The 26,687-nt window shown below is 50.6% G+C and overlaps 1 protein-coding gene across 1 annotated transcript; it reads right to left on the bottom strand.

Moving 5' to 3' along the window:
* Positions 1-1,003: 1,003 nt before the first annotated feature.
* On the bottom strand, positions 1,004-25,572 carry LOC129682213 (FYVE, RhoGEF and PH domain-containing protein 3-like; the record flags this gene model as incomplete). The annotated part of the gene is made up of 13 exons (XM_055614458.1): positions 1,004-1,230; positions 3,730-3,852; positions 8,857-8,919; positions 10,273-10,380; positions 11,001-11,031; positions 12,492-12,571; positions 14,151-14,243; positions 15,502-15,648; positions 16,529-16,587; positions 17,150-17,288; positions 21,627-21,783; positions 23,481-23,617; positions 25,431-25,572. Coding segments are annotated over 13 exons (1,506 nt in total), but the record flags the coding sequence as incomplete, so codon positions are not given.
* Positions 25,573-26,687: the final 1,115 nt, after the last annotated feature.

Genomic DNA, 26,687 nt, shown 5'->3' with positions numbered 1-26,687 from the left:
AGAAAGAAAGAAAGAAAGAAAGAAAGAAAGAAAGAAAGAAAGAAAGAAAGAAAGAAAGAAAGAAAGAAAGAAAGAAAGCAGGAAGGAAGGAGAAAAGTAAAATTCAAAAGCAAGCACAGGAATATGGGTTACAGCATGAAGGGACCAAGCACATCCCACCCTCCACCACACACAGACTATATAACCCCACTCACCACACACACACACACACACACACACACACACACACACGCACATACATCTCCTGTAGACCCCACTTTTCTCTTCTTGAAACAAGACCCCCTGAGCCACAAGAACAAGCTTCTGACACCTCTTGCTGGAGGTGGTTCCCCCCAAACCCAGTGACCCTCCAAGGCCTCAGGCCACACCGCCAGGACTCCCAGAATACATCTGAAGAGTGAGAGTGTGGAGTGGAAGCATATCAGCAGCGGGACCAGTGGGCCTCACCATCAAGGCCACTGCAGCCTCAGTCCTTAACGGCCTGATACCTTTGACTTCCCAGACAGACCTACCAGCTGGGGTGGTAGGAGCTTTGACAGCTGCTGCCCTAGCCCTCTTGGACCATCCCACACCGCCTTTGGGAGGGAGATCAACGTTAGACTTCCAGGAGACCACAATTGCATGCATCCAGTGGAGACAAAGGAGATGCGTTTTTCCTTGAAATTAAAGGCTTCCTGTTTCTAAATGTCCCACTAAAAAGTACTGTGTCATTTAAGAATGAAGGCTGGGAAGGCAGTGGTGATGGAGAAGGAGCTGACTCCCACCATCCTTAACCGCCGTCACACACACGCACGCACACACACAGGGCTCTGCCTGCCCTAAGGCGAAAAAGGTGCTCCATGGACCTCAAAGCCTAGACTTGGGAACAGTTTCTTGTTGCTCCCTCCTATCAGGCCCAGAGTGGAGCTGACACGTTTCCATCTAACTCCTAGGTGTGAGTGGTTCCCAGACCTTGCTATTCCCTGAGCTGTCTTTACATGTGCACATACTCCAAGCATCTCACCCTGACTCCCAGCCTGGAATCATACTGATGTCCCCTGACCACACTGAGAATCCCCTGCATCCATCCCAGGAACCAGGGACACCTACCTCTGCTTTCTGTTTTAGCTCAGTGGGAGTCTCAGAGCTAGGGCTTACAGGCACCAGGGGCTCTTCCAGGAAACACTCCAAGCAGATGCGGCTCTCCTTCCTGTTCTCGGCCTTGAATTCTGAGCACTTCCTACAGAGGACCTGCAAGACAAGAGGATGCCTTTGACGGTGCATCCTGAGCAGATAAGGAGGAAAGACCTGTATGTGCTTGTCCTGAGATGCTGGATGCCCCATCTAAGGGCAGAGAGTGACTTTAGCCTCCCCAAGTGCCAGGGCCTGCTTGCCTTACCTAGACCACCCGGGGTCCAGTAACCCTGTGTGTAAGAAGAAAAGCGCATAGGCCACTTACATAAGCCCCACAGCACTGTCATCAAGAAGATATGCATCAAAGTCGTGGGGTAATGGCTCAGTCAGTAAAGTTTGCTGTTTAAGCATGAGGACCAGACTTCAGGTCCCCAGACCCATGTAAAAGCTGGCTTGTGTGGTGGCTTGCCTCTACAGTCCCAGCATTGGGGAGGCAGAGATGGGCAGATCCTAGGCGCTCATTGGCCGGCCCACCTAGATAAGCTGATTAGCTGTGGAGTCAGTGAAAAGCTCTGGACTTCATCCCTCTCTCCCTCTGCTCCCTGGAGCTTCAGCCCACAGGCTAGCCGTTCTCTCTCCTTGGTCTCCCTTCCTCTGCTGAATTATTCCTCCGGGCACACGGGTCTTTTCTGTCGTAGCAGCGCCACACCTTCTCTTAGCTTTCTTCCCTCTCCCTGGCTATTTAAACACCATTGGCTGACACTGCCTGGGTCACACCAACCATGGTTTTCTTGTGGCCAAACGCAAGGATTATTTGAGTCTTTGAAGCATGGGCATTTTCCTGGACACTCACTCCTCTCTGAACGGCCTCCGATGCCTTCCTGACCGCATCCGTACTGGGCAGTTCCATGTAGGTAGTGCTCTGGAACGTGCTGGCCTTCTCCCCAAGCCACGTTAGCCAGCCAGCCTGGGCCCTTTCTGCACTTAAACCAAAGCCTAGGTTTTGGGTAAAGCAGCCTCTGCACCTCTGCCATTCCTACCTCAGAGGCAATTTGTAACCCACTGCAAATCTGTCAGCAACTCCATGCTCCTCCTGGTCTTGACTTCCTTAAGGCCACGCGCCTGGGCTGGAGCCACAGACTATAGGCAGCCCTGTGCTCTCCAGGTCCTCTGCTCATCTACCCAGCCACGCACTCATTCTACCACCTATCCAAACACCTCTCCGTCTACCATGCATTCATCAGCCACGTGTCAACCCGCCTATCCATTATCTGTCTATCTCTCCATTGAACATCCATCTGCCATTCATTGATCTACCATCCCATCTATCTACCTAGTGTTTAGACATTTCTATAGCCACCATCTACTATACACTCATTTACTGCCCATCCATTCACCACCTATTATCTATCTATCTATCTATCTATCTACCTACCTACCTACCTACCTACCTATCATCATCCATCCAAAGATTCATTCTTTTACTCATCCCTTTCCCCACCCCAGCCAGCCTGGTGAAATTGTATGAAAATGTGAAATCAGTGACCAGTCTTCACATCTTTTAAATTAATAGCTTCAAGATACATGCTCTCTCTCTCCCACCCTCCCCCCTCTCGCTTCTATCTCTCCCCCAGATGCAACTTTGATATTCAAGTCTAAAAATACCTAAACCATAAGTTCCGTCTTAAAGGGCACTTATAAGTTCAATATTAAGCCATGACTCAGTTGCTCATTTTCAGGAGTGACGGCTTTGGGGGTGAGTGAGGAGGGCTGGGGCTGATATGTTTTTAGGACACCAGTCAGTCGTGGCCCCTTATTGCATGTTCCCATCAAACCTTCCTCACCACTGAAGCACTTCCACACGGCCAAGCCCTCCTTCTCCTGCCTCTACGACGCCTCATACAAGGACACTGTCATCCCGACACTACATCTCCTCACACACTCCCTCTTGGGGCGCTGAGGCTCCAACACTAGCAGTTTTTGAGCGGAAGGAATACCGTCAGCATCAGAGCTGCCCAGTGATTAACTCTCACTTCAGAGGGAGTTTCACGCACAGGGACATCTGCATCAGGGGACGATGGCTTGGTTCAAATGTGAAATGTCCCCCACAGGCTCCTCTGTGAGAGGACTCGGTGGCTGGTGCTGGGAAGACTGCAGAAGGCATCGCTAGAGGAAGTGAGTCAGTAGGGGTAGGACTGACTGATGCCTGATAGCCCATCCCCACTTCCCGCCAACTTTCTGCTTCCTGACTGTGGATACGTCATGACCAGGTACTTCATACCTCTGATTATCATGCCTTCCCTGCCACAAAGGACTGTGTACCCTCAAACTGTGAGCCAAAACAAAGCCACCTTCTTTTAGGTCGATTCCTGTCAATTTTCAGGTCACAGCAGTGAGAAAAGTCACTAATACTGACAGGATCTGACGCAGCCTTGCAGGGCCGCCCTGTAGCTCCCACAGCTCACCAGCTGTGCACATGATGACTCTCGAGAAGTGTGTGCCACCCTGCACATGGCTAGGGGTGACTGCTGCCCACTCGTGAGGACCTGTGAAGGCTCAGTGAGTGGCTACCTGGGCCTTGTCAGATCCGCTCCCTCCCTCCTGCCCTGTGCTCACCACTCCACACATCTTGCAGCGATACCGCCTCTTGGTGATGGAGTTGAAGGTCGCACCACAGCTCTTACATCCGGGCTTCTCTTTGTCACGCCTTGTTTTAGAGGACAACTTCCTGGACTCAGTCTACAAAGGAGGCAAGTGGCCATCATCAGCTTTGGAGTGTGGGCACAGGATGACCCGTGGTGGTGTGTGTGTGTGTGTGTGTGGAGGGTTAGTGGGGATTCTGCAAGCGACCACGCCCAGACAAATGTGGACACTGCGGAAGGGAACCGGCAGAGCTAAAGCAGCTGCACCCCTTCCCAGGCCTTCTCTTAGGGATCACCGGCAGATCATGCATCACACCATGCGCTGCCTGAAGCAAGGATCCAAGAGGTCACGGCAGCTTGGCCAGTGGCTCTATCCGGTGTGCCTGAGAAAATAGCATAGTGAGGCAAAGCTGGAGGGGAGTGTTGCAGACAGGAGTCTGCACAGAGGGCATCTGCGGCCAGAGCCTGGCGTGTCCCTGACTGCAGCCCTGCGGGATCAGGTAACCCCTAGATCCCGAGTGCCATCCTTCGTGAGATGAAACCAAGAGGCTGGGTCTCCCGCAGCACCGCCTTCTTCCATTTTGGTGAGTCCTTGCTCCAAGGAGGCCACCCTCCGGTCTGCTGCAGCCCCACAGTCTCCACCTTCTGCCCACCCCCAGGATGTTCATGTCCCTATTTTTCTTGTATGGAATCTAAACGTCAAGGTATGGGGGCGAGGGGTTAATTGGCTGCCAGATAATCCTGACATGTGAAGGCTCTCAGGGACCTCAGGCAGAGGCCCCGGCTGTTATTCTTACAAGGTAGCTGAGAGTTCAGGGGACTCTGGGGCCACCAGGGTACCCTGGCAGAATGTTGGAAATGGAGGAAAGCTGAGATGAGCTGTGGCCAAGAGCTCAGGCCCTAGGACCAATAGGGCTCAGACAAAGGGAAGTTCCTGAGGCACAGCCTTCAAGACTGGCTGAGGCCAGTGCCATGGGTCTCCTTGTTATCTAGTAAGCTCCTCTTTATCAGGACAGAATGTCAATCACTGCGTTCAGATAGGAGTTTTAGCCTCACATGGCTCCCATGCTGCTGAGGTCCACTTGATCTCCAACCATGCCATCCACAACACAAGAGGCCTTGTGGTTGGATTTGCAGGTCACAGATGATCAGGTAGCCAACATGTGAGGACACATGTGTAGCCAAGGACCAGTCTCCCAACCAAGTATACTTTCTTCATGGATGAGATCATCAGGCAGGGCTGACCAGAGGGCCTGGCCCAGATTTCCTGTGTATATGGTACATGACAGGAAGTCTAAGTTCGAGACTTTCCAGGAAGTAACTGGCAAGGCAGCTTCAGCCAAAAGCATCTACAACATGCCAACAGCAACCCGGAAGCTGTTCTCTACTGAGGGTCAACAGAGTGATTTGCTCAGGGTCCCTGTTTCTCCAGGTTAGCTGGGTAGTTAAAGGGGACTGTCCAGTAAGACAGATGTGAACCCCAGTCAGTGGCCTGTATCAAGTGGTAAAATGACCAGCAGTCCACTTGGACACAGACCAAAGATTTCAGCCCTGGTGGAAGTAGCCAGGCTCACCTGAAGCTAAGCCTGCTCTGTCTACTCCTCTAATGGCAATTTTGTTCTGGCGCCTAGCGGCAGGTACAGAATGAGCCTTATGGAGAAAAGTCAGTTCCAGTATCATGGGGGAGCAAACTGGCTTGTGGATGATCAGGGCCAGTGCTTTGATGTCATCTTACACGGGTCTGTGTGTCACTCAGAGTAGGTCTGGAGTTCTGGAGGGGGGCTTTTGAACTCTGATTGTATGTGTGTGTTTATACTTCTGCTAAGAGCAACTGGACTTTTACTTTGTTTGTTTGTTTGTTTGTTTGTTTGTTTGTTTGTTTTGACATAGGGTGTCACTATGTAGCTCTTGCTGTCCTGGAACTCACTTTGCAAACCAGGCTGTCCTCAAACTCAGAGATTTATGCCACAGCCTCCCAAGTGCTGGATTTAAAGGCATGTGCCACCACCGTTCTGCCAGGACTTTTAACAGAATGAGGAAGCCTTTGAATTCTGCAAGGGTGCTTACAAAACTTCCTGGATGGGGTTTGGCTTCTCTTAGGAAAGAGGGGCTGACAGAGCCTGCACATTGGAAGGCACAGGACACAAACCCAGTACACTGAAGGGATTTGTTTCTTCTCCAAACGTGCTGAGAAGCAGCGTAAGTCTGGCGCTGTGGACAAGGCCTTCTGATTGAAAAGGAAACCTTGCTTTTGAGCCTCTTGTAGTTTCCTCTGTGGTGTACCCTATCATGATGCTCAGTGCAGGTCCATGGATGCCTCTAAACCATCCTGAGCGCACCAAAATCTCAGCTCAGCTCTGGCCAGGGGAGGAATCAAGGGGGAAGCAGAAGACACCTCTGCTAGATTATCTGTTGTTGGGGAGCTGTATGTTGGAGGAAGAACTGGCCCCAGCTTGTTTTGCTGAGGGAAAGAAACAAGGACACCAGAACTAGACACTGGGCTGCTGTGGGGTGAATGTCGTGAACCTGCAAAAAGCTGTTTCATGGGACAGAAGCAGGAAAAGCAAGTGGGATAGACCGGGCATCAAGTATGGCCATGGTGCCCAGGAGGTCTATGGATCAAGCCCTGATCTGGGCAGGCCCTGGGTGTGGTCTGAGGCCTTGACTCTGGGGCTCCCAGCGTCTCTTTCCAATCGAAGGAGATGGGCAGCCAGCAAGAGCAGCCTATATTAGGTTACTGTAGAACCTTCCTGAGCTCTCTCCCAGAAGACAGTAAGGCTGGGGTAGAAGCACTGCTTCAATCCTCCCAGCTGTAGCCTCCTAATCTCGGCACTGACCCCCCTTAGCCCCAGCTGTGAGACATCCCACTTGCAGGCAGCACTGCTAATGCCTTTGGGACAGTTCCGGGCACTGCTGTTCCTTTAAACAGTCCCCATCCCCGCCCCAGACTTCTGCCTGCCTGCGACTCCAGGAGTCTGAGGGTTCCCTCACAAGGGCCTGTGGGCTCACAGGGATTGCATGAACAAAGAGCTGGTGGCTTTCCTGGGCCTGGATGCCTTAGGCATCAGCTGGCCACCAGCAATGCTTCCACAGACCCACCCCAAGGCTGAGGACTGGACCGTGCAAGAACAGAGTCTGAGGCCTCATCCTGGAGATGGTCAGGATACCAACCGTGGCTGAAAGATGTGGGGTGGCTTCGGAGCATTTCAGACTGTGTGTTCTCGAGCTGCTGAGCCTGGCTTGACCAGGTGACCATGCATCCCTCTGGAAGCTCAACTATGGTGCAGCTATACATCCACAAGCTTCAGGAAAGAGACTGTCAGGTCTGGCTAAGGCCAACTTCGTACACATAAATGTACATTGGAACTCAGAAGATTGACACTAGGTTAAGGAATGTGACAATGAGAAGTACTTATCAGGGACTCTGGGATAAGCCACGGGGCTTCCTGGATGTAGGCAGAGCTGATAGCCGGTACAAAGGGCCAGGCCTGGTGGAGCCAGGGGAAGCCAGACATTGCCAGTAGGTGGCAGGAAGCAGGCACAGGCAGACTAGTGCAGGAAGCCACTGGCGTGTCTAGATGGTTGTTTCCCCCTTGGCTACCTGCACCACGTTTAGACTTCCTGACTTCCAGTTTCAACAAAGATCATCCTCAGGGTGCCAGTCTGCTCTGCAGAGCCCAGCAGCAGCATTCAAATAAGAGTCCCTCCTCTTGTCTGGTTCCTTTTTATTCCAGGGATCCTCCTTGTTCTTTTCCTCATCGTACCTCTGAAACGTGTCAGCCCCTCCCTGAACCCTCATAAGTGTTCTCAAGGTTGCCTGACAAATGGCCAGCCCGAGCACACAGCTATGGGATTGAGGACGCTGTGGTCACAGGAAGGGGAACAGCAATAGATTCAGACCCACCCTGACAGGCCATGGTCCCATACTGTGTGTGCACTCGGACCAATGTCACACCAGCCCTCTTCTGTTCTCTATCCACAGCCTGTCCCGCGCTTGCTTCAGGTGGCTCACCAGAACAACCTGAGCCTATGTCCTCTTCTTTATGGGAACGGAAACCCAACAGCCATAACCTAACAAGGCCATATTCTCCTCAGAGCTGCAGGGCCAAGTCGCCAGCTGCTCTGAGCCCCATCAGGTAGCACTTTCCTATCTCCAAAGCAAGGAGATCTGGGCCCGCCATGAGCAACTGAGGGACAGTGACAGGGTGGGGGAAGAAGCAGAGAAGAGGCATGGGGAGACAGAGATGGTGTGAAAGAGACACAGAGACAAAGAGGAAAAAGAGGGGGAGATAAAGAACAGGCACTCGAGGGGAGGCCCGTGTGCGGGAGAGGAATATGGGACTGTGCCCATGGTTGTGTAAAAGGACCCAGGGGAAAGAGCCCATGTCTGGGGTGGGCTGGAGGCACCTGCCTTACCTGGGTGGCTCCAGTGACTCCCCTAATTTCGTAGTTCACAGGACCCAGCAAGATGCCAGGCAAAATTATCAGGACAGGCTACAAGTGAAGCAACTATCACTACAGGCTCAGAGTTGTCCCAACTCTTGTTGCCATGGGTGTTTGTGAAGGTCAAGGCCCACAGTGATGCTGTGGCTTAGTTGGATCAACAGGGAGCATGTATTCACCTCAGCCCATCAGACATCCCCGAATTAAAATCAAGACGCCCCTCCAAGTTCCCATGGCCAGTCCCTAGCGGACAGGCACACGAACGCAGTCGCCTGCCCCTGAGAACACACAGAGAGAGAGAGGTGGGGAGCCCACCGCTGCTGATCCTGGGCGACAAACCTGTCTTCACACTGCGCTCATGCAGACCTGGCATCACTTCACGGCACATGTTATCAACAGAAGCTCATCAGTATTCACAGGGAGGTCAGATGATACACACAGTTGTGTGACACCCTCCTACAGGCTCCTTTGTGGCCTCTGCCTCTGCTACCCAAGTCACCGGTGCCTGGCCTCAGGCACAGCCTCATATCTGCACACCCGGGCCCTGAACACAGGAGAGGGCAAGCTGACTCCTGGATCCTCACCCTCCAGGTTGCCTTGGTCTGACTCCCTCCCGGCACCTACCACTCCTGCTAATGGCTGGGTGTGGGTCACTCACCCCTGCAATAACCCCATTGCTGTCCGATACCCCTGCAGGTTCCACAGGGCTGGCACACGTGACCTGGAAGAGAAGAGAGATTGAAGTCAAGTGGTTCCCCAGTCCATGCCCGTTCTGCTACACGGCATGCCCATGTAGCAGAAGACGTTTCCTCCACGGAACACTCTGCACTGAGGGTTAGTATTCGTGAGACAGCTGGTCTAACAAATGCTGGCTAGGCCCACCCTAATCCTGACACGAAAAATCGCTCGTTGTGGAAGGATGAGGTGGTGGACCCTGGGAATGCTCTCCTCATCCTTGTGGTCTTCAAAGAGTCTGCAGACTTGCTAATGCTCCAGGACCAGCTAACAGCTGCCTGCTCTGTGCCCGTTGCCTTCAGGGATATCACAGGATCTTTCCCTTGAATAGTGCTAAGTTTCCCTTAGAAAATACATCCTGGACTCGGAAAAGTGGGAGCAAACAGAAAGCAGGAGGTCAGCCAGCTGGAGTTGGGTATGGACTGAGGAGTGAGGGCGGGTCAGGTGTTCCCTCCAGGTGCACCTGGTGAGCGTGAGCAAAGCTGCTAGTGAAGGTGGACAGAGTGTGTGCAGTGTGCGTGTGTGTGTGTGTGTGTGTGTGTGTGTGTGTGTGTGTGTGCGCGCGCACACGTGCGTTTGTGTGTGTGCATGCGTGCGTGCGTGTGTGTTCCAGAGTGCCTCTTCCCCGGGAGTTTTCGCTGCAACCTCTGGTGCAGCCTCTAGGGCTGTTCTCCCACAGGGCAGAAATCTTCTTCCCCACCCAGCCTGCTCTCTCTAACTCTGGGGAAACCTCAACATGAGGGATGACCACCCCTAGTTCCTGCCTTAGTTATGTCTTCCTCTTGTACCTCTGGGGTCACTCCATAGAGGATAGGGAACAAAATACCCCTGGTACTACTGACAGAGGGCTTTGAGCAGATACTCTGGAGTGCAGGGTATTTGGGGGGGGAAAATATAACCACAAAAAGACATCCACTTGCTGTTCAAAGTGGAGGGTAAGACAGGCACCATAGGAGCTGGAGAGATGGCTCAGAGGTTAAGAACACTGGCTGTTCTTCCCGAGCTCCTGAGATCAATTCCTAGCAACCGCATGGTGGCTCATAGTGATCTATGGTGAGATCTGGTGCCCTCTTTTGGTGTGCAGGCAGAATGCTATATAAATAAATAAAGATAAGGTCTGTTGATGCTCACCGCTGCCTTGAATGCACAGAAGATGACAAAATAGCACTAAAGGAGCACTTTCTCCACATGGACGCTAACCCCGAGCGGGTACCAGCCCTGTTCAGTACAGGGCAAGCAGGGAACAGTATGTTCAAGCTGTTTGCGTCATACCCCCCAGGCCTCTCTCCATGGCCAACAGCTGACTCCCACTTCCCCCTGACACAGGCTGCTGACTCACAGGCTGGTCTGGAGACAGGCTGGGCTCCTCATCCTGGCTACAGGCACCGCTGAAGGCCTTGAAGGACTCACTCTTCTGCTTGTGCTTCTCCACGGTAGCCTGAATAACCTGGACACACAGCAAAGCCACAGGGCTGTCAGAGATCTCAGGGTCCAGGAGTCTACAGAATATCCCTGACCATTTTATCCTGACCAATGACTCAGACTCTTGTTGCCTTGGAGCTAACAAGACCAAGGAGACTGGTTCCAGAAAGATCACACTGAGCCCACGTGCCCTCATGACCTTTTCCTGTTCATTACTTGTAGAGAAGGGGCTCAGACAAGTAGATGCACCAAAAGGCTTGTGGCATCTGACAGCATGTATGAAGGTACCCCATGCTCACTGCCTCTTTTTCAGACATCAAAACAGGCAGTGCTAGTGTTAGGGAAGAGTTCCTGAGTCACACGGTCCAAAATGAAATAGCCATACTGTGATAACATAAGGATAGAAGCCATATATAGTGATGTACCCTCAGGGTACCAAGGCAGGAGGGTTGAGGGTTGAGGCCAGTGCTGGTTACCTAGTGAAACTCTATGTCAAAAACACAAGAGCTGGTGATGCAGCACAGCAGCAGAACACTTGCTGAGCAGGCCCCAGGCTCTGGGCTTGAGTCACAGCATTCAGGGGGAAGGAGGAAGGGAGAGGGAGAGACAGAGACAGAGACAGAGAGTAAACTCAAGAAGCTTCACCTGAATCCATTCTTTCTTCTCTTCTTCTGTCCTACAAAGACAAAACGAGTATCTCAGCAATCCATCCTTGGATGCTCCCTGCGTGCCTACCTAGACACTCACTACCTTGTAACTGCAACTCAAGGCTGCAAAGGTGGTTTCAGTGTTCAGAACACATGTGGCCCGATGGGACCAGGCTCATCTTGAAGGCCAACAACACCCTGGACCCTGGCAGGTGATTACAAAGCTCTCGGGCCATAGGTGGAATGTGACAGGCTGGATTTCCGACAAGCTGCCAAAGAGCGCTCAGGCCTGGCCCTGGGAGCTGCCCTCTGTCTTTATAGGTGGCACTTATACCCGTACATACACACAGAATACTTAAATAAGCTGTAATGAGTTTTTTAAAAAAATCATCAGCAGGGTCCCAAGCTGACAGCCTGAGTCTCATTTCTGCAAGCTGCTGTGAACGGTCCCCATCCTTAGGCTTTTGTCGCTGCCCCTGTGAGGTGTGCTTCAGAGGGACCTGCTGGTCAGCATGTGTGAGGTCTGCTGGGTCAGGTCACAGTACCCTCCAGGGCTGAAACAGCAAGATGAAGGAATGGTGTCCTGGCCTGGCTACTTTGTTTGTTTGTTGTCTGTTTTGGTCACACTGACACAGGGGGAGATATCTAGGCAGAGGGATCTCATTGGGGGGAATGCCTCCATCAGGTTGGTCTTAGGCAAGTGTATGGGGCATTTTCTTGGTTAGGGACTGATGTGGCGGGGCTCAGCATACTGTGGCGGCACCGTCCTGGGGTCCTGTAAGAAAGCAAGCTGAGCAGGCCATGGGAAACAAGCCAGTGAGCAGGTTCCTCTGTTTCAGTTCCTGCTTCCAGGTTCCTGACCTGACTTCCCTCAGTGGTCACTATGACCTGGAAGTGTGAGCAAGCTAATTTCCATCCTGGTGTTTTAGCACAGCAATGGAAACCCTAACCAAGTCTCAGCTGTTTGTGATAGCAGCCTTTGCACGTATCTGCATACACTTTCATGTGCACGTATGTGTAGAGCACAGAGGTTGCTATCATGTGGTTTCCTCAATCGCTACCCACCTTCCTTGTTGACACAGGACTTCTTACTGAACTTGGAGCTCATTGATTCCACAAGGGTGGCTGAGGTAGCAAGCCTCAGGGATCTGCCTGTCTCCCTGTCCACAGGACTGGGATTACAGACACACACTGCTGTGTCGGGGTTTTATATGAGTGAGTGCTGGAGATCCGAACTCAGGTCCTCATGCTGTGTGCCAAGTACTTTACTACTTTACCACTGAGACATCTTTTCATCTTTGATTTAAACACACACCCACACCCATACACACACCACACATATACACACACATACATACAACACACACACACACACACACACACACACACACACACACACATGGAAAGGTTAACTCATTCAGTAAAGGAAGCCATCTGCTACAATCTCAGATCAAAGCTGTCCTTGCAGCTGGGGATGCCACTGCCGTACCGAGTCTGGAGCTCGAGGGACCTTTTTCTTCCTGTTATGATGAATGTGTGTCCTGCACTTGGTTTCACAATATCTTGCACCTGCACAGCAAACGAACACAAGTCACCATTTCAGCCATCTTTACCACACACCCAAGCGCTCCGATTCAGGGGGTTTATTTCTTTATTTCTCCTGTGGAAGGGTCGGGGTGGGTCCCCGCTGAGGCTCAGGGGGAGGGTGGACCGCTGGCCTTGCCCACACAGAGCTAGGACTCAGTCAGGCTCTGTGTTTGGAAGGCTGTTTGGCAAGTGAACCTACCCATCAGGCCTCTGCCAGCAGTTGCCCCCACGGAGCCCTGGCCTTTCCCTCCCAGCACAGCTGCACCTCTTGGGAGGGATGAAGACCTTAGACGCTTGTCACTCAGCAGGTGCTTGATGAGCTAAAAGGTGTGCACCCAAGAGAGAGTCCATGGAGTAGTGGTCGTGTATTTGGAGACTCAGATTTCACCCTTTTCCCTCAGCACGAAACCACAGAGCACAGTTGCTCTGGGCAGCTCTTGGGCTGGTCACTGTAGGAGCCCTGACCTCAGTTGGCCAGTTGGAGGCAGCACGGATATGCAGACCTGGACCCAACCAGAAACCTCTGGACTGTCGCATTGCATGTTGAAAATGGTATTAACATATAAAAGCCGCTACAACAGGATTGATTAAAAAAAAAACAACTTATTTTGTTTTGCACGCGCTCCCTTGTGTATGTATGTGTGTATATATATATATGTGTATGAGTGTGTGTGGGGAGGTGCTCGTATGTAGTTATGTACACAAGTACATGAGAGGGCCCAGAGGAGAAAACTGGACCCCCTGGAGCCGGAGTTACACGCAGTTGTTTTGAGCCACTCAGTTTAGTGCTAGGAACTGAAGTTGGGCCTTCTGAAAGGAAGATCAGCAAAGAGCTCTGGGCTGCTGAGCCATCTCCAGCCCCAGCACTGGTTTCTCAGTGCTCACTGGTTTCTCCTAACTATGGAAAAAGCCATTTTTTTCCCCTGGAGCTAGTTGTTGCTTATAACTATTTCTTAACTTGGACCAAGAGAATGCCAGGAGAATTTCTATGCAGTGAGTAGTTGTTTAATCAAATCTTTGCTTTTAAAAATAGATTCATTTAATTGGAAAATATTTTTGAGTAATTATTAATTCAAATTTCTGTGTGGCACATAAAAACCATATCAGCCCTGATTATCATGACATATGGAAGCGGCTTTTGGACCAAGGGGAGCAAAGACACAAAGACTCTGAGATGGTTCAGGGAATAAGATAGCTCGTGGCCTGGGGTACAGGCCAGGTGAGTGGGCCCACGCTCCTTTCTGAATTCATGACCTGAGCTTCACTTTTAAATCTTTAGCTGGGGTCCTGAGTCCTGCTCTCACAAAGCAACAGCCTACCTTATGTCTACATGACCACCGTGGCTGTGAACTTTAGTCCCAGCCTCCTGCCCCCTTCAGCATGAACCCATCAGGGACCTGGCAGAAAGTACAAGCCAAGACCACACAGAGCACTGCCCACTCAGGCTAGTATACCAGGACCAACATGTATCAGAAACTTCTGAGTCACAGAGGTGGACATCAAAGCTACCCCTGATTGTACCCCTTCCAAGGCATAAGAGGGGGAGAGACTGACCACCGACCTGGAGATCAGAGATGTCCATTTTCTCCCGTACACTGAACTTCTGGCCCATGAGCCTTAGCTTGGGTACACAGTAGAGCATCACATTGTTGAACTGCAAGAAAGATGTCAGGGAGAGAAGTGGCCACAGGGAGCCCTCACAGGGGACCCATATAAGCTTTCTTTAAAGTCATAAAGTAAAAAATATTTTAAAAAGATGTACACACACCTTTAAGCACAACACTCAAGAGGCAGATTCTGAGCCTCTTAATGGACAGCAATGGCCCCACAAAGTTCCAGGGACTAACAAGCAAAAGCCCAGTTCCAGAAAAAGGTTATGTGTTTTGGAGTCACTGGCCACTGAGCCCCCATAAGCCCCACACAGTACAGGCTACTGCCAATGCTCTTGGTTGCCCTCCAGCACTTAACAATAAGACTCTATTGGTGAAAATACCACATACTTGAGCCCTAGAACACAGAGAAATCAAGTCAGAACTGACATGAAAGCTTCATCCCTATTGGATAGCTTCTGTAGTGTTGAAAGATGTTATGCACCTTACCAGAGGAGGTAAGCATAAACCACACCCAGATGTGAACCCGGTAAGTTACAATAACAACTGGCCCAGTAAGACATGCCCACTGGTACAATAGTGGCATGTATGTCACGGGAACAACCAATCACCTTCCGGTTGGATTGAAGGCCCATTCTACATGATGAAACGCATACCTAGCACTATTATTCAGCAAAGAACCTGTGGCTAGATATGTTATAGGCCCTGGGTTAAGAGAGAAACTTTCAAAAATATAGCTACTTATTCAAGAATAGATGCTGGGCTCTGAGTGTAAGGCAGTAACAGGGTGCTTGCCTAGCAAATATAAAGCCTTGGGAAGAAGCAAGAATAAAGAGGATGAAGAAGAGCAAGGAGAAGAGGAAAAGGAGTTAGATGAAGTAGAGAAATAGTTATAGAAAAATGAGAAAAAAGAATCATATCTTTTCCTGTATGTCAGGTACTCAAGAGGACCCCTTACTGTAATTTCTCTTTCCCCTCTCTGTAAACCAGAGTTTGGTTCTGGGACCGGTTGGAATCTTGATGTTTGGCTACAATTCTTTTTATTTCTGGTTGCTGAGCTCTTTAACTGTAACTAAGGTAGGGAAAAGAGAACAAAAATGCTGGAAACAAGGGTCATAAATACCAGATGCTTACAGAAACCAGGGCAGAACCATTGGCAAGAGATAGCTCATATCAGGGAGGCTAAAAAAAGAGCTACAGAAAAAGAGCTTCCTGCTTGGGCCTCTGAGTCTTTCCAGTATCACCCATGGCCTGAAAAAGTATGTGAGAGAGGTCTGTGGCTGGGATGGCAACCTGTCTCACCAGGAAGAGGTGTCGGTCCTGAGTGGTACCATTCTTGGCTGACAATTTCTGGATGTTGCCCTCCTTGATCAGCTCATTAGCTGGGTTGACAATGTCCTCTTCACCACCCAGCTGCTCGTACACCTCCAAAAGCTTGTGCATTTTCTCCTGCAAGAGACACAAAGGTCAGGCAGCTGCAAGGTTACAAAGACCAGAGAACTGCTCTGTACCCAGAGGTGGGCAAAGCCATGCTCTGCAGCTGTGACCCAGAGCCCACTGTAGCAATAAAATGGCTGCCCGCGAAAAGGGAGGTAAACACGAGGTGATATTTGAGCTGAGCACCAAAGGGTGACTAGAAGCTCATCATTCAGAGAATAATAAATCACAAACCTCTGTGGCTACGTTGCCAGGGCTGTTCTACACCATTCACATTGTAATTATTTAATTCAGACACAAACTCTATGAAGTGAGTGGCATTGTTGTCCCCAACTTACAGACAAGGAAACTGAGGCATGCAGGAGTCAGTTGAGTTGCTATGACCCAGACTGGGCCAATCTACATGTCACTTTCCCCAGGCTTCGTTAGGGAGTCACGATGTACAGAGGTATAATGGGGACAAGGTTAGCAGCTCATGTTCCTAGTTCTTGGTTAGGATCCAACACTATTCAAAGTAGAACTGAGCCTGTAGGGACCTTGACAATAGCAGCATGGGCTGTGGTAGGACCTGCTAGGCCTCAGGTGTCCTGTCTTTGGACTTGTGATTTCTACCTAGAAGCAGACAGGTCAGGCTATCTCCCATATGGACGCCATAGATGAAAGTGCACCAAATAGTCCAGGATGCGTGGGACCCTGAGGGCAGGGAAGAACCCATGGCCTTGCAGGAGCTGTCAGGTATGTAGAGGAGTCAGGCTTAGTCACGGCATGTCCTGGGGAGCCTGGGTACACATGTGCTCACTGATGGGGCCTGCCTGGAATCAGGGGTGAAGGTGCTTGCTTACGTGGTCCACCCTCTCACTCTGCCTGTACATTCTCTGCTCCCTGAACTCACCATCTTCCTAATGGCAGCATTGGAGTGGTCAGCAGCTGTGGAAATGAGCTCCAGGGACCCTGCATGAGGAGAACTGAGTGAGCCTGGGCACGTGGTAACACATGTCCTCACTGGAGAGGCTGACATTGATACTGTAGGCATGGTTTCCCGTGGGAGGCCCTGTTCCTGCACTTGGCCTTCCTCAGGGTGTCAGACTGCTCCAGAGGTCTGGCGCAGAGAAGGGACAAGGCCCAGAGCCATTTGCTGAGCCTGCTGGGGCTAAGACCAAGGTGGGACCCATGACTCTCTTGTACAGTCCCCGGCCCTGTGCTGCCCACTAGTTACCTTAGTCATGACTCCTGAACTAAGAATGGCCTCAGCATGGGGATCATGCTGGATCCTAAGCTGCGGGGGAAACAGTGCTTGGCAGTGCTTTCCCTAGAGAGAGCACCCTTTCATGTGATAGGAAAAGACTAAATCAGGTTCCTAGTTATTAGTCTCTATTTCTCTGTCTCTTCCTGTCTTTCTCTCTCCCTCCCTCTCTCCTTTACCTTTCTCTGTGATTCTCAACCCAGGGTTCTCAGCCTCCTCTAGAGACATCCCCTGTCCCCTATACTCATCCTTGAGGCCACCTCCACTTACTCTCAGCATCTTTCCGGTCTGGGGCATCCCTGGGGAGCCTCTTGAGGTAGTCCTTGAGCAGCAGCTCATAGCGGGGGACCCTCTGCACAGGCTCCAGCATGTGATGCTGCAATGTCAAGTTCCCACACACTTCCTGCTTCTGGGGGAACAAGAGCACATGTGGGGGTCACCAGTCTTGTCCCTGCTTCTGGCCACCACGGTCCCTGGAAGTTGCCCGGAGCTGCCTTCTTTTCAAGACACAGTTAGCATAGACCACACCTTATGGCTGGAGAACCTGAGGCTGAGAGGTACCTAGTGATGGAGGGAGAACTGGAAGTCTCTGGGTGTGTGTGGGGGGCGGGGGGAGGCTTGGGCTGAAGAAAACAAGCGGCAGGACAAAGCCTACTCCCATGAGAGAGATTGCTGTTCCCACCCCACCTTACAGACAAGGAAACTGAGGCGGCTCTCCTCTCTGGAGGCCAACTGTGCCTAGCTCCCCCGTATCAGTCCTCATGCCTAGAAGCTGCTGCGTCTTTCTGCAGAGTCTGTGCATAATAAATGAAGGAGAGAGCTGGTGGCTACTGAAAGCCTAGCCCTATAAGGTCCCTCCTTCCCCACCTCTCCCCTCCCCTCCCCTCCTCCCTCCGGATCACAGCTCCCTTTCGCCACACTTTGGTGCCTTCTTGCTGCAGGCTACAGCAGCCCGCACCTTTCATCACACACACAAGCCCGCCCACGATCATTGTTGCCTCTATGGTCACCTTGAGCCCTCCTGCCCTGCTGCATTCGCCATGCTGACAGCTGAGACAGCCTGCTGTCCACTGCTCTGCCCCTAGCAACTTCAGGGCCCCAGTCACCCACACCTTCCTCAGGCCCTAGAACAAAACTTCTGATAGAGATGGGCTCAACTCCTTAGGGTGCAACAGGATCTGGGGGTCTGAACACGGGTCCTTGTGCTTATACATAAGCTCTTTATCCACCAAGCCATCTTCTCCAAGCCCGTAAGTAAAACAACTGGGTTTTTGTTTTGGTTTCGTTGTTGTTGTTTTCTTTAAAACAGGGTTTCTCTGTGTAGCCCTGGCTGTCCTGGAACTAGTTCTGTAGATCAGGCTGGCCTCAGACTCAGAGAACCACCTGCCCCTGCCTCCCAAATGCTGGAATTACAGGTGTGTGCCACCATGCCTGCCTTTTTGTTTTGTTTTGTTTTTAATGGAAGTTGCACTTATGAAAAAAAAAAAGATCCAAGTGTTGGAGCTGGAAAGATGGCTCAGAGGTTGAGAGAACTGACTGTCCTTGCAGAAGACCCTGGGTCAGTGCTGACGATTACATGGCCAACGACCATTTGCCACACAAGTTTCAGGGTATCTAACATCCTCTTCTGGCTTCCTTGGGCACCAGATATACATGCAGGCAAAATACTTGTACACATAAAATAAAATAAAATAAAATAAAATAAAATTTTTTAAATCTTTAAAACTTTAAATAAAAAAGTATGTGGCCCCAGTGTTGGAGAGGCAGAGATGAGCATGCATCATTGGCCAGTCAGCCTAGCAGACTCAGTGAGCCCTGAGCTCAGTGAGAGGCTCTGCCTCTGAAGAATAAGATGAGGAGCGATAGAAGACCCTCAACACCAGCCTCTGACCTCGACGTGAACATAAATGTGTACGAGCATACCCACACACACGTGCAAATTATTTCAAGCAAGAATAAGAGAAACAATGTGGTGCTATGGATATTCATAGGGCTTCAATGCATATCCCTGCCAGAATTTCGTGAATAGAGGGAAAAAAAAATCTTTGCTCCAGTGAAACTCACACAAAGGCTCAGCTCAAAACTGAATCACAGATCAGCCCAAAGCCAAGAAGTAGCAGATTCCCTCAAGAGGACAGGGGCAGAGCCTGTGCTAGAGGAAAGGGCTCAGTCTGATAATGAGAACAGGATGTGGTCCTAGTTTGTCTTATGAACCACGAAGAGAAAAATGTAAAGTGCATCGTTGGATAGCTGGTGGCTGTGTGGGCTGAGGAGACGGTGCTGTGACAGCCACGTGTGAGGTTCTTGAGTTTCGTCACCACTGAGGGCGTGTGGGAGACACCCTTCACACTTAGCATGCAGACTGAAGTGCCAGCAGAGGCATTTCAAAAGACAATAACCACCACGTGTGCTGGAGGCAAGTCTGGCATGTCTGTAACTTCGTCCTTTCGTTTTGTCTGTTTGGTTGTTTTGGTTTTTCAAGATAGGGTTTCTCTGTGTAGCCTCAGCTGGACACACTGTGTAGGCCAGGCTGGCCTTGAACTCACAGAGATCCGCCTGCCTCTGCCCCTCAGAGGACTGGGGTTACAGGCGTGCACCACCGCGTCTGTCTAAGTTTGTCCTTTTGTGGTCATGCCTGAGCATGCTCTATGGATTCCTATCTCTGGCTGAAACTGGGCTCCTCTAGGTTTGCTGATCCGCCCCAGAATCTACCTGCCTCCATGACCTCACCCTCCGAAGAGACTCTGGCCAGCTCCCGAATGACAAACATGGCTCTGGCAGGCCTTGCCCTTCTCCCCCATTCCCTCCGCCTTGCTAAAAACCCATTAGATTACATTCCTAAAGCTGGCCACCAAAGTCTATTCCTTTATTTGGCCACTTCCTCCTCCTCCTGAGGCTGACTACCAAGGTCCAGCTATCAAAATATTAAAGTCCAGCAATCAAAAGCCCTTTTTGGCTCACCTAGTTAAAATGCCCAATCAAAATCTACCACAACATCCTAGCCTACCCTAACATAGACCTCCCCCTTTTCACTTCTTAAAAACTACACCTGGAAGGTCAGGTGCTGTTGTTTTTCTGCCTAGGTCAGAAAGCAGCCGCTTCTTTTCTTCCCCGCTTAATTAACCATCTCTGTGAAATTGTTTGGATATGGATTGTGCCTAATCCAGGATTCAAAACGGAACCTCACCTGTGTGTGGTGGTGGTGGTGGTGGGGTCTCATTTACCATCAGCCTCTGGTGCTAGGGTTCAGACACATGCCACCACATCTGCATTTACCTGGTGCTAAAGATCCAAACTCAAGTCTTCAGCTTTCTCTCTAGCCTTAAGTTGATCGTTTTACAAATGCTTGGTAAAAGTTTGGATTCTTTTTTTTTTTAATTAATTTTTTAAAATATTAATCACAGGTTATTTACTTTGTATCCCAGCTGTAGCCCCCTCCCTCATTCCCTCCCAATCCCACCCTCCCTCCCTTATCTCCTGTTTGGATTCTTTTTAAGGCTTATAGTTTAAACTATGCTTTGGATCAAGCAAAGGAATTCTCCAGAGACCAAAGGAAACAAGATGGTCATTTGCTCTCCATGTTGTCCAGGTCGAGGCTTCCCAGCCTTGGCTGTGGACATTTGCATAGGAAAATGTTCTGTTCTGGGCCATCCAGTGCACTGTAGACATGAGCCTGGATCCACCCTCCAGATACCAGAAGCGTTAGTGTCAGCAGACAGAACCCAAGTCTTTGCAGAGAATGGCTGAATTGTGCCAAGCCAAGGGGCACAACCATGGCTGTGTCTAGCAGGAAATATCCCCAGGCGGCACTGTTCAGGGACAGCAAAGTGCTGAGGCAGCCAATGCAGACAATTGTCATTTCAATTCTGGAGATGTCTTGTCACTTTAGGACTTGCCAGACCCAAGAGCCTGGTCTGCCCTGTATGGACCAGGACAGTGGCTTGTGCGGGCGGGGGTGGGGAGGTGGATAATACTGTCTCCATCTCTAGGGGGCGCTATTTGTGGCATTCCACAACACAGCTGAGTCTTGTACTACATGCTTATGTGCAAGTTTAATGTCCTAGTGTCTCCTGAGGGCCGGGATAGGGGGACGGTGTAGCTGCTTACGCATAAGGATCTGACTTCAACCCCAGAACCCATGTAGAAAAAAGCCAGACATACCTGTGCAGGCGTGTAATCCCAGCACTGTCTAAACAGGCTATGGTGGCACACACTTTAACAATCCCAGCTCTCAGGAGGCAGAGAGGGGAAGATTCTGAAGTTCAAGGGCATCCTTAGTACATAGGGAGTGCAGAACGAGCCAAGTCTAGAGTCCTTGTTTTGTTGTGGTGGTGGGTTGGGTTTGTTTGTTTGTTTGTTTGGCTTTGTTATTTGGTTCTTAGACATGGTCTTAGTATGTAATGCTGTCTGGGTTGGAATGTAGACCAGGCTGGCCTCAAACTCACAAAGGTTCACCTGCCTCTCTGTCTCCTGAGTGCTGAGATTAAAGGCACATGCCCGACCTGAGACCCTTTCTTAAAAAACTTTTTGGAAGCCAGGTGTGGTGCCACGCACCTGTGATCCCAGCACTCAGGGAGGCAGAGGCAGGCGGATTGCCGTGAGTTCAAGGCCAGCCTGGTCTACAAAGTGAGTCCAGGACAGACAAGGCTACACAAAGAAACCCTGCTTCAAAAAAACAAAACAAAACAAAAAATATATTTGGAGTTTGAGAGAGAGCGAGCATCACACTCCTCCGGAAGCCACCCACCTGGATGCTGTGGATGACGTCCTTAAACTGCGGAGAGCGCTGGGTCCATGTGCTCACCAGTCCCATCGCCCTGTCAAAATTTTTGACATACTCGCCATACATCTTCAGGAACGGGGCCAGTTTCTGCAGGATGTCCCCGAGTCGAGGGTTTGTGTCCCTGTGTGGAGAGAAGCACGGTCACGGGATGGTGCTCACGCCTTGGGTATGATGGTAAGCATACTGGCACCCTCTCAGAGTGCTCTCCCCCATATTGTGGAGTAGAAAACAGTGTGTCGTTGTACGTTAAGAGAGGGCGTCTCTAAACACCTCAACAGCACAGGCTGAGGCCCAGTGGCCAAACGGTGACTCTTAGCAGTGGCGCTGTCCTTGAGTGGCATGCCGCAGTTATTAGAGATGGTCAGTGAAGTGCCGCTCTAAACGAACACAGATTAGAAATGGTGGGTCTATACAAAGTCATGGAGAGAAGAGGCCTTGGCAGGACCAATGATGAAAACTTTCGAGGGCACTGAGTGAACAAATAAGCTCTAGGAAGCAAACCCTGTAATGATGCTTGCCTAGTTACCACCTCTGTGTAAAAATAGCCCCTCCAGAAGGGAGGCTCCTTAAGACTCAGGAAGTAAAACTTACCGGGCTCGACAAGCAACCAAACCGTCAGGAAGCTCCTGAAGCTTACAAGATCGACAAAGCCTCTTCCCATGGCCATATAAGCCGCAACAATTGCTTGGGGGAGACTTTTTGCTCTGCCAAGCTGTCCTCAAGCTGTGAGGGACCTCTGGTAAGCAGCCTCATGAGCCCTCCCCTGCTGTGTCCCCCTCTGAGTCACCATGCTGCAGTAAGTAACCCCAGGAAGCTCACTGCTTCAACTAATGTATTGGGGGTCGTTTTTAATTTTGTTTGTTTGTTTTTCAGTTTGTCATTGGTAACCTATCTTGGATGCATAGTGATTATTCACAGGAAAAAAATCAATGTAGTAATTTCTGACCTTAGAACTCTCTTTTGGAGATTTGTCCATAGTAATTACCAAAACCAAAGGGGGAAATAAAAGGCACAGACAGGAATCTATCACTTGGCACTCTTCTGAAACTGTGCACGGGGCTTGATTTTATAAATTGAGCAAGCAGGGACGCAGGACAAGTGGCTTGAGGAGACCCTGTGTAGGCTTACGGTAGGGTCTCCAGGGCATGGAAGGAGAAAGCCTGTGCTGCCCCACGTGGACTTTGTCACCAGAAGTCCAGCTCTAACCATCTTGAGGACACAGTACAACCTACTCTGCAGCTTCTTAAGAGTCGCAAAGTGGCCTAACCCACACACTGAGGCAAGGATGACCAAGGCCCAGCTACCCAAGCCAATGTCAGGAGACATGAGCGGCACGCAAGATGTGCAAAGGAAGGCAGGCACACTTCAAGCCTCCCAAAATGCAGGAGGTGCATGGTAAAAACCGGTGGGCCTCTCTGACGCCATTGCATTAATCATGGCTTGCAGCTTTTGCTGAAAAATAAGCAAAAGCCGAGGGTCACGAAAAACAGAGGACCTGCAACCACTTCTGGAGAGAATATCCTTTTTAAAAACAAAGGCAGAAGCAGGCTGAGAGGGAAAATAAAACCATCAGCACCGTCCGTTGTTTTGCTTCTGGATGGCAAATCTCATCAAGCTCCATAAAGTTAAGAGACACCAAAGGCCCAGTCAAGGCCACCACCCAGGAATAGGTGGGGCTGGGGTTGGAACCAGAATCTCAAAGGGAAGGGAGACACCAGGCCTCCATGAGACAGGGCCCTACCCTCAAGAACCTGCTGGGCATCCAGGCAGATGAACTCTAGGTTCGGGGCCCTGCGGGTGGCCGGGAACCACACTCACCACTCCTCCGTGATCCTCTTCTGCAGCTCCGGCAGGAGGAACTGCCCGTGGAAGCAGTAGATGGAGGAGATGTTAGAGAAGATGCCGGTAGTCACTTCCAGAGGGATCCCTGCTTCTGCCAGCTTGGTGCAGAAAACCTGAGCACAGAGATATCCACAATGGCCACTGACACTTGCTCGGACACTTGCCACAGGAGTGGGCCCTTGGGTTCCTTTCTTTTTTAATTTAAAATCTTGGTTTTGCTTTAGTGTGTGTGTGTGTGTGTGTCTGTGTCTGTGCGTCTGGGTATTGCACGCCTGTGTGTATGCGCAGTGGCCAGGGAAAGATGTCACTCCCCAGCGCGGTCTCTAGAGACAGGGTCTAGAGCTAGGTTAGCAGCCAGCAAATCCCAGGAGCCCTCCTGTCTTTGCGCCTCCTTGGTGCTGGGGTTCCAGGGGTACACTTCTGAGGCATCTGTCCATGCTGCTTTTCTGTTTATGGATGCTTTCTCTGAGTTGTGTCAGTGCACCATGCCAGTGCCCTGTGCCTCAGAGGCTTTGGTACTGGAGTTTCAGGTGGCTGTGAGGCCCTACATCGGTGCTAGGGACCAAACCCAGATCCTCTGGAAGAGCCACCAGTGCCCCCAACAGCTAAGCCATCACGCTAGCCTCTGAGTGTGCACTTTTTACGTGGGTACTTGGAGTCAAACACAAGTCATCAACTTGACCCAGGCCGGAGTCATCTGAAAGGAGGGAAACCTCGGTTGAGAAAAATGTCTCTATAGGATCCTGCCTCGGGGCATTTTCTTAATTTGTGATTGATAGGGGAAGGCCCAGCCCATTGTAGTGGTGCCATTCCTGGGCTGATGGTCCTGGGTGCTCTGAGAAAGCCATGCTGATCAAGTCAGTAAGCAGCACCCCTCCACGGCCTCTGCATCAGCTCCTGCCTCCAGGTTCCTGCCCTGTTGAAGTTCTTGTCCTGACTTCCTTCAGTGATGGACTATGAGGAAGTTTAAGCTGAATAAACCCATTCCCTCCCAACCTGCTCTTGGTCACGGTTTCATTACAGCAACAGTAAGCTTAAGACACACGCTTCCCTGCTGAGTCACATCTCTAGCCCCACTTAGGTTTCCTTAGTGAACGTCAGAGCCGGAATCCTCCAGCTTTAAGTCACACTGAAAGCTTGCTTCCAGCGGAGGGTCACAGTTGAGGTAGGAGCAGCGCCTGAGGGGTGGGGTGGGACATCTTTCCTCATCACTCTCTCAGGAGAAGTGGAAGGGATCTTCGGCTTCTGAGGTGCAGGCAGGAACTACACGCTGAGCAGGTCTTATTTTCCTGTGCTAAAGATCTTCACGTTTCCTCACAGACAGGGATGCATAGTGCCCTCAGGCCCAGCTGTGGATGCTTTGTGTGTGTGCACGTGTGCATGGCTATATGGGTGCATGTGGCCATGGTGTGTACATGCCTGTCAAGGCTAGAGGACAGTTCCGGGGTCACTCCTCAGGTATCGTTCACCTTGGCTTTTTGGACAAGGTCTTTCCACTGAACCTTAATATCGCCAAGTTGATAGGACTAGACTGTCAGGCCAGCAAGCATCGGGTAACCTGTGCCCACCTCCCCAGGACTGGGATTAAAAGCATTAGGCACCATTATTAGCCTGGCATTTTTACATGAGTTCTAAAAAGCAAACTCAGGCCCTTGTGCATGGAGGGCAATCACTTTCCTAACTGGGACATCTCCCCAGACCCCAGCATTCATTCATGTGTTCAGATGATGCATCCTCCATGAAGATGTGTCCCTAAATTGAACATGTGGAGCTTCTGCCCGGAGCCATGAGCACTGAGAACTTCATGTTATCTGAGTTTTAGTATTTGTCATACCTACTCAAAGCATAATACCCAAGCAGTGTGAAGGGGTGGGTGGTTTGAATCCTGGACGTGGAGAGAAGGGGATTCCCAGCCGTCTGGGCTACCTGGTCCAGCAGGTGCAGCCGCTTCACGTAGGCTTCCTCTGTGTGCAGAAGCTCCTGGGCAATGTGGAGCAGCTTCTGTGGGTCGGAGCACTGCAAAGAGATGGGAAGCCTTTTACTCAGAGGGGAGGAACTCCTAACAAGGCTACCCACAGTACACCAGGATGCCCAGGGGCCAGAAAGTACAGAAGGAGGCTCCTGAATCTCAGATCTAGTACTTGGTTCTCTTAAGATGCTATTGTTATGGAGGATTCTAGGAAAAAAAGAAAGAAAAAGAAAACAACACTACAGTTTTCATCAGTCCCTCCAAAGCTACTACAGTCCAGGTGGGCCTCTTACGTTCCTGAACCTCTAGCTAGGGAGTAGCCATAGTAACCACACCAGAATGCACTGCACAGCTGAGGTACAGCTCAGCCCATGCACAAACCTGGGGTTCCATTACCAGTAACACACACACACACACACACACACACACACACCTCACTCTACTGCAAAGTGACGTTAACAAGACAGTAGGCCAACAAGCTGAAGATCCTCCATAGAGACACAGGTGTAACACTTTATGGACCAGAAAACGGCTTTGAGAATAGGAGAAGCCGAAGTACCTACAAGTGTATACCAAGACGGGAATCCCAAGGGAAGGTGGGGAAACTGGATGTGCCTGTGTCAGTCTAGTTGTTTGACAGATAACAAAATACCTGTGCGTGTATGGTTTATAAACAGCTGAAAGGTATTGCACAGTTGCAGAGGCTGGAACTTTAAGATCGAAGCTCTGGCAGGTCTGGGGTCTGGTGAAATCACAAGTCCCTGTTTCAAAGTGGTGACGCCTAATGCTTGAGCTCACAGCGTGAAGGGGGTGTAAAGATGAAGAGGGGTAAACATTGGTCCTCCAGTGTCAGAACAGAAGAAAAGGAACCCACAAACTCCTCCCTGAGCCCTATTTTATTGTGAACCCCGCCCTTAACACACCCTAAGGCAAGCACTGCAGCTGGGTCGCACCCCCAGGCTTTCCTCACTCACTTCTTTGGGGACTCTTGATTCCATTCTCATTACTTAACTCCTCCCAAAGTCTTAACCATGAAGCAGACTATAAAATTATATATTAACACATTGGTGACAAGACTTTAGCAGGCAGATTTAAAAAAAAAAAAAAGATTTATTTATTTACTCTGTATACGGTGTTCTGCCTACATGTTTGGGAGGGCGCCAGATCTCATTATAGATGGTTGTGAGCCACCATGTGGTTGCTGGGAATTGCAC

The sequence above is a fragment of the Psammomys obesus genome, unplaced genomic scaffold, assembly GCF_907164565.1.
Source record: "Psammomys obesus unplaced genomic scaffold, mPsaObe1.curated_primary_1811, whole genome shotgun sequence".
In the NCBI taxonomy this organism is placed as follows: domain Eukaryota; kingdom Metazoa; phylum Chordata; class Mammalia; order Rodentia; family Muridae; genus Psammomys; species Psammomys obesus.
The sequence above is the reverse complement of the archived record's forward strand: the minus strand, read 5'-3'. Positions and strand labels throughout refer to the sequence as shown.